This window comes from Phragmites australis, chromosome 9 (assembly GCF_958298935.1).
Source record: "Phragmites australis chromosome 9, lpPhrAust1.1, whole genome shotgun sequence".
In the NCBI taxonomy this organism is placed as follows: domain Eukaryota; kingdom Viridiplantae; phylum Streptophyta; class Magnoliopsida; order Poales; family Poaceae; genus Phragmites; species Phragmites australis.
The window spans coordinates 26737800-26745702 of record NC_084929.1 but is presented as its reverse complement, the minus strand read 5'-3'; the positions used below and the strand labels follow the sequence as shown (position 1 = coordinate 26745702).

At 45.1% G+C, this 7903-nt stretch overlaps 1 protein-coding gene across 1 annotated transcript; it reads left to right on the top strand.

Annotated features, from left to right (window-relative positions):
- Positions 1 to 1172: 1172 nt before the first annotated feature.
- LOC133928932 (myb-related protein 308-like) lies at positions 1173 to 2483 on the top strand. Its single transcript, XM_062375465.1, has 2 exons — positions 1173 to 1651; positions 1756 to 2483. The coding sequence occupies exons 1-2, from the start codon at positions 1389 to 1391 to the stop codon at positions 2234 to 2236; spliced, it is 744 nt and encodes a 247-aa protein (XP_062231449.1). The 5' UTR covers positions 1173 to 1388; the 3' UTR covers positions 2237 to 2483.
- The last annotated feature ends 5420 nt before the right edge of the window (positions 2484 to 7903 follow it).

The window sequence follows — 7903 nt, the reverse complement described above, 5'->3', positions numbered from 1 at the left end:
TCCGCAAAGTGAGTGCGAGGATCCGTTTGTTATTTTGGTTTTGGTCTAGATGATACTCCATTGCTTTTCTCCTAAAGCATTCTGGATAAGCAGTAGAGCAAGCATGATTAAAACTCGTCATTTATAGTTTATTGACATGAGTGATTATATTCATCCAAGAAACAAGAAAATATTTTAGCCGAACGGTTGATCTGTTGCTGCTGAACTGAACCTGACAGGCGCCTAACGGGTTTGGGTTTCTGTTTTAGTCCGTTTAGTACTTCGGGTTCGGGTAGGATTGGGGCTAGCGGGTTTCGGGTCGGGCATAATTTTGCTTCACCCATACCCGACCCAACCCATTGCCAAGGTGGTGGAATATTCGTTAAGGTAGAGTTTGTTAAATATGTGTCAAATATTATACAAGGTATGCTACATATTGGAGAGTCCCCTGATAAATATAAAAAGAAGGTCTCTGTTGTAACCAATATGACGACATAGCGACAGGCTCGTACGGGCGGCGATGGTTCTGTCGGGACCTAGAGCGACTAGTGTTGCAACCATGAGGATGAACGCTCGTAGTTATGTCTGGGTATGTAGACTTTAGCTAAAACTCATTAATAAATATTATACCTCTGATGTTTATCTGTAATTTCATATGTATCGTTTCTATAGATATTTCATCGCTTTCGTGGGCTAATTTCCTGACAACCAAGCTGGTTTTTCCCAGTGTAAAAGGAAAAGGCTCATTAACTAGTAGAGGTCGTTGGACTGGAGCTGACAAAACCTTTCGCATTAACAGCGTGTTGATTGCACGGCTCTCAGGGTGCACCTGCCTATCGACCCTCGCTGAATGTGGGTGGCTAGGAGGAGCACTGTGTTCATGGGCAGGGTCCAGTCCACTCATTCAAGCTGTCCTCCCTCCACGCTCCAACCTATCCATCCACGATCCATCACAGCATGCACCAAACCTCTCCTGCTGCTGCTCCATCTCATAAAGACGAGACGAGCGTCCATCCGATCCAACCGTCACCGCTCCTCGCAGCGACGTCTCTCGGCGGGGGCTAGAGGAGGACCACCAAAGTAGCAGTACAACTGTACAGGTGGGAACAGAGCAGCGCACCGGAAGTGCAGGACACGCGGGCTCCGCCGCCGCACCGCAACCACCACCCAACTCCAACCCGCCCGCGCCCGTCAGACTCACCCGAAAACGCCGTCGTGGTCAATGGAGAGAGAAAACAGAAGCGCACGACCAGCGTGGCACGGTTACTTGCCTGTCCCTAGCCATAGTCGCTAGCACGCGCGCCATATATACCGCCCCCGCGGCCGCGCGGCTCAGGAACGGGAAAGCTGCTCGAGTCCCGGTCCCCGCGCGCGCGCGACGAGTAGTGTCCCGGCCGGTGCAGCCAGACATGGGGAGGTCGCCGTGCTGCGAGAAGGCGCACACGAACAAGGGGGCGTGGACCAAGGAGGAGGACGAGCGGCTGGTCGCGCACATCAGGGCGCACGGGGAGGGGTGCTGGCGCTCGCTGCCCAAGGCTGCGGGCCTGCTGCGATGCGGCAAGAGCTGCAGGCTGCGGTGGATGAACTACCTCCGCCCCGACCTCAAGCGCGGCAACTTCACCGACGACGAGGACGAGCTCATCATCCGGCTCCACAGCCTCCTCGGCAACAAGTAACCACCGTTTCTTTCACCTCATTTAATATGCTCCGATCGACATGCACGCTGCCTCTTAGGTGGTTCGTTCTTTGCTGACATGGTTGGTTCTCTTCTCGCAGGTGGTCTCTGATCGCCGGGCAGCTGCCGGGCAGGACGGACAACGAGATCAAGAACTACTGGAACACGCACATCAAGCGCAAGCTCCTCGCCAGCGGCATCGACCCGCAGACGCACCGCCCGCTCAGAGGCGGCACTGAAGCCGCCGCCGGCAGCGCGGCGGTGCAGCTGCAGCACATGACCATCCCTTTGACAACCGCAGCCGCCAGGTTCGCCGCGAAGCCGCCGCCGCCGCCGGAGTCATCGAACGACAGCGGACGCAGCAGCAGCGGCGCGAGCACGGGGGAGCCGCGGTGCCCCGACCTCAACCTCGACCTGTCCGTGGGGCCGGCGGCGGCAGCCGAGACGCCCACATCGCAGCCGGTGTGCCTGTGCTACCGCCTCGGCCTCCGCGCTGGAGAGGCGTGCAGCTGTCAGGCTGACAACCCGGGCCCGCAGGGGTTTAGATATTTCAGGCCGTTGGAACAAGGCCAGTACTTATGAGATGCGATGTGAGGCTATGCTAGATAGCTTCACAGCAATTTGTAAGACACGGAGTGTCTAATGGACACTTCTGTTTCAGAAAAAGGGTAAAAAGAAAATCTGCTCTGCTCATACAATATTTCTTTCTGCTAAAAATTCATCATTTTCCCTTTTCTTTTGATTGGTTCAACTTATTCAGATGGGGAAAAGGGGAAATTGATGAGTTGTATTATTGATTTGAGCATCAGTTATATTGTGCAAGACATCATGTTCTGTGTTTTTGTTTTGGTAGGTAGCCAGTCTTATGTTTGAACTCCAAAACTTCTTAGAACTTCAAATAGTTGGGAATCGTTCACTATAGAAGTTAAAAACTAGAGATAGCTAACTTATAGATGAGGTTTGATCTAAAAAAAGAAAAAGGAAAGCTTAGCATGTACTATGAGGTTTCAGATTGTAGGAAATGCATCACGTTTGTCCCTCGTTGAAGAGAACTCGTCTGAAATAGAAGAGGGGAATTGTCCCTCGTTCTAGTGTACATCAGCTTCCTTAATTGGGCGGCGAAATTCTTCAGGCACTTCAATCTGAAAGTACTAGCAAAGCGGAATTAGACGGGCAGTTAACTGAAGTCAAGGGAATCATTCAAACGAATGCATTATGCGAGACAGGACGAGATTGTTTTCAAAACATGAAGACGGGAGCCTGTATGTGGCGACGCCAAGCAGGCTGGGGCAGGCAGGCGATGCGTTTTCGTTCTGGTTGGTAGCCGGATCTTACATGGCGCCGATGAAAAGGACCTGACAACCCAAAAGGGACGAAAAGAGAACGGATGTCATGTGGAGTGCTGGGCTCCGAAACCAGAGTGGTGGTAGTTGGTGGATTTGGTGCGGTGCCGCTGGCTGCAGATCGCCCAGCCGTTTTGCTGGGGATTATTCATTTGCTTGCTGCACTCCGCTGCATCTTCAAACGCTAGAATATTCAGAGTGGTTTAACAAGTCGTGTGTGCTTTCTTTTGCTTGCAAGTAGGGATAGGCATGAATCGATTCATAAAAACAATCTAGTCCAATTTAATCTTTATCTAAATAATAAATTAAACTAAACTAAAATGGATCTACGGATATCCATAAACGACACATGGTCACCCTACTTGTGTGCCGAACGAATATGTAGTTGTGGTAATCAAGCACTCGTTCTATCCGTCTGAATCATCCAAGTGCACTTGACATCAGAGGCTGAACAAATAGGGGTATCAAAAGTGATTTAAGTCAAACACACTTCTTAACCTTTTTTGCAGACAAATTTCAGAACTGGACGTTTCTATGGGTTCCGGATAAAAATCTGGGAGTACGTGACGATAAACTGCTGGCTAAATTTTCAAGGTGAAGCTGCAAAAAATATCTCATTGATCTGTCAAAAAAACAACGTTGATGTCATTGATAATGCGCGAATCTCGTTTTGACCATGAGAAGTGGCCCAGTAAAAGTTTGTGTAGGATCTGGTTTTTCCGGTGTGGCTCCCGCAATGTCGCGTCGCTTTCTTGCCGTTGTATAGAGGAGCATTCCATCTGTGCCAAACAAGGTAATAAATAAAACATAGCGAGTTACAGCGGATTGACATCAGGTAGTAGATAGCAGATAGCGGGTAATATAGTGGGTGCTAAATTTCAATAGTGGTATTTGAAAAATATCTATTTTGTAGGGAAAAATGCAAAAACACTCTCAAAAGTCATTTGGATTTTAACTTTCCTCCCAAAAGTTGTTTTGTTGCAAAAAAAAACCCCAAAGATTTGGTTTTGTTGCAAAAACACCTCCAAAAATTCAAAAAAAATTAAAATAAATTATAAAAAATTCTAGAAAAACTAGAGACAATTCTGAGACCTTTTATGAATTTTTTTTTCAAAAATAATATCCATTGCATCATATTTCATGGAGAGGAAATTTGAAAAAAAAGAAAAATATGCAGCTCATTTATTAATTTGAGTTAAATGCATAGTTAATTATTTACTAATCCAAAAATCATGAAACCAATTTTTTTAGTCTTCTTACATGATCCTCTATCTTCTAAAAATACATGAAATCTTGAAATAGTTATTCTAACGTGCAGAATTGAGTAAATGTGTTACATATAGATTAATTCATAACTAATCCATAACACCCCTAAAATTAGTGAAACCACTTTTATTAGTTTACTTAAATGATTATTTGTGTAGAAAAAATAATGGTAGACATGACAAAGTTAAAATAGCATGAGTTAATAAATGAGTTGCACATTTTTCTTTTTCTTTTTTCCAAACTTCCTCTCCATGAAATATGATGAAAAGGATACTATTTTTGGAAAAAAAAAATTCACATAATGTCTTAGAATTTTCTCTAGTTTTTTTAGAATTTTGTTTGTGATTTTTTTATTTTTTAAACTTTTGGAGGGTTTTTTCAACAAAACAACTTCTGGGCGGAAAGTTAAAATCCAAATTACTTTTGGGGGTTTTGTAGTTTTCTCATTTTTTATAATAGTGTATATATTATGATTTTCTTCTGTTATAAAAATCATACAAAATATACTAATGAATTAAAACATAGAGTTTAGAAGCATAACTTAAGTAATAAGACAACAAAAGTTTAATATTAAAATTTTAAAAATTAAAGAAATAATGGGTCAAAAACAGATCACTACCATGACTAAATAGCGGCAGCTAATGCAGCTTACGAGCGCTATATCTGCCACGCTATAGCGACCGTTAAGTTATAATCTGTTATTTTTTTACTGCTACTTGTATTGGTAGCGTTTATACCCGGTTAACGCTATTTTTGACTGCTACTTGCCTTGTGCAGGCAGGAGATAGAAAGATTGTTCACAGAAAGCACATGCAATCGAAGACCCTGAGCCTCCGAGGTACGAACTGATGCCCACTCAAACTAAGAACACAAGAAAGTCAGAGGCCTCGCATCTGATATTCTTCTCGTGATAACTTTCGACGATCTTTCCCTCAGCTTGGTTTCCGTTTCATCGTCAACCATGACGAAACTAGGCTTGCATCGTCAAGATGGTCTCGTAGCAAAAAGTTTGAAACTGACACAAATTTCTGTTGTTAAGATATGATTAGCCAGCCTACTCTGGAAACCAAACCAGAATCTATCTGCACGTTTTGTTGCTTGTCGTTAGTGTGCACAAATTTGCTTCCTATGCTAGCTGTTCGCCAGAAATTGGGCACACGTATCTCATTCCTGGAACACAAACAGGCACTGAAAGAAATTAAGAGCCCTCTAATCCAAGTCACTGACACTTCAATTCTTTTCACGTGCCTGCTGAACTGACCATGCAATGCAAGCTTAGTCCCAAACTCTCATTCTGTGCATGGACACTTTCGTCAGTCTTAACATGCCAAGCACATTAATCTGCGACTACTAATACTAGCTAGCTTCCCAACTAACGAATTAACCGATCGATTAATGTAGGCGACCTAGATCGACACGCGGTATCTCGCAACTGATCTTAGCTTGGTTAGATGAGTGCAATAACTTCAGTTCCTCTCGAGGTGGAAGGAATCTGGACGGGACGGCATGAAACTAGCAGGTGGTAGCCGGAGGTTGGTGGACAGACGGCATCACCTGGTTCTGTTCACCGCATCACCTAATCAGCTGGTCGATGCCGCTACTTTGCTTCTAAACGTGATTCCCGTGCTGTTTTATTGGCAGTTGCTCTCCAAGAAGATTCCTCCGACCAAGTGCACAAGCAACGGACATCGCTGCTGTTATATCCATGAAATTATCTGTAGGCAATGTCTAGTGTCATTTTCAGGTTTTAATCTTAAGCAGCGCATTATTTGAAGATTCTTCGCCGTCGTGTCGTTGCTTCTGACAAGTTGGTGCCTCGACGACAAAGCAACCGAAATGCTCCGGGTCCGGGAAAAGGTAGTTCGGCACTTCTCTTTCCCTGGCGGATATATATCTCATGATGACTCATGCCGTAGTGTCATTATCTGAACTCATAAAAATTATCACAAAAAAAAGGTGGTTAGTCAGCTCCCTCGCATCAGTGTTTGTACCACAAAGGCATCTAGAAGGATTCTTATCGTGCAATACTTGCAAGGTTAATTCAGCTGGGTACGACAGCGATGATTGCAGTCTTTTCCTAAACTCCAGTGCAGCGGTTGTTGTTTTTGTGAACCTTGATATCAAGAGGCCAGTGGCTCATACTGTTTGGCTGGCCGGGACATCCTCTCCTACCTATACTTGCCTACCTACCTTATATTTTGTCCAGCACCAGCAGCGCGTGTGATTCTGTCTAGAAGCTCGCTGGTGCCACACTGCACTGCATGTTTCAGGGCATGTGACCCTTGACCCACTCAGAGGAGCTGCAACGTTCTTTAAATTGCCAACCAGACTGGTGGTGGCCAGCAGCGATAGGACGTTTTTTTTCTTTTCTTTTGATAAAAACAGGAGGGTTGCCCCTACTGATTAGCGATAGGACGTTGGCTGGATGTTGCAGGAGTTAGGTGCAACTAGAATTCTGGTGGGCGTGTCTTTGGTAGGCATATGGTTGGAACCAAATGAATGGTGCAGCTGTATATCATATCTGAATGGGTTGTGTTTATTGGATCGGTTCGAGTATGGTCTGATCTGAGTTTAGAAAGGTCAAACCGGTATGGCATGAGGCTCCGGACCGGCACAACTCAGCCCTAGCAGGCACGAGTACGTCCCCAACCGGCCCGGGCACGCGGCGGCCCAGGAAACACGGTCGGAACGGCACGGCACGCGGCGGCACGGCTCACGGCGGCACAGCCCAAGCTGCACGATCGGCCCGGTGCGGTGCAACATGGCCCAGCGGGCATGTCTGGGCCCACTGTAGCCGTTGTGTGTGGGCCCAGCACGCGGGGGCATGGATGGCACGCGGGTTTATAACAAGTTAAACGGGTATTAACCCGGTATTTTGGAATTTTATAACCGTTTTGTGACCGTTTGAGCTTCAAAAAAATTCGAATTTTTTTTGCAAAAATCACTATTTTTCACCTATAAATAGAGGATCAACCTACCCTTCAGGCACATTAACAACACCATTTGCTTTCTTGTTTCCTCCTCTCATTCTTGTCTCAAAGTTCTTGAGAATTAGCGATAATTTGGTAAAATTAGTTTGAATTGTTGCCAAAAATCCAAGCAATTCCAAAACCGTCATCCTGTTGTCTTGACGTTGAAGAAATCTTGGTGATTTTTTTGCATTATTGTTCATTCTTGTTTTATTATTAGTTTTATTATTTGATTATTTCTAACTCTGAATATTTGTATTTTTTAAATGCCATTCGATATGGATGCCAGTGATCATGATCATAATACATCTATCGATCATGATTTTTTTCTCCAAGAACTCGCGGGGGATTACGGCCTTTTTGATATCAGTGCTACAGGTGATGATGGACCCGATGGTGAACCTTCGGTTGGTTCATATGCAGGTGATATAACAGCACCTCCATCGTCAGGCTCTATAAGTACACACGTATCAGCAAGCACCAGCTCTAAAAGATCAAGAGCTGGTACTTCTGAAGTTTGGTAAGACTTTGAAAGGTTCTACAGAGAGGAAGATGAGATAAGTGTCAGGTATGCTATGTGTTATATTTGCAAACATGAATTATCTGCAAAGCCCTCAGGTGGAATGGGGCATTTGAAGAGGCACGCCATAACTTGCAAGCGAGAGTGGAGT

Bases quoted from the DNA above. Each gene is read 5' to 3' on its own strand.
- LOC133928932 (XM_062375465.1), top strand. From the start codon at position 1,389: ATGGGGAGGTCGCCGTGCTGCGAGAAGGCGCACACGAACAAGGGGGCG. The intron at 1,652-1,755 runs GTAACCACCGTT...CTCTTCTCGCAG, and splicing joins CACAGCCTCCTCGGCAACAA to GTGGTCTCTGATCGCCGGGC.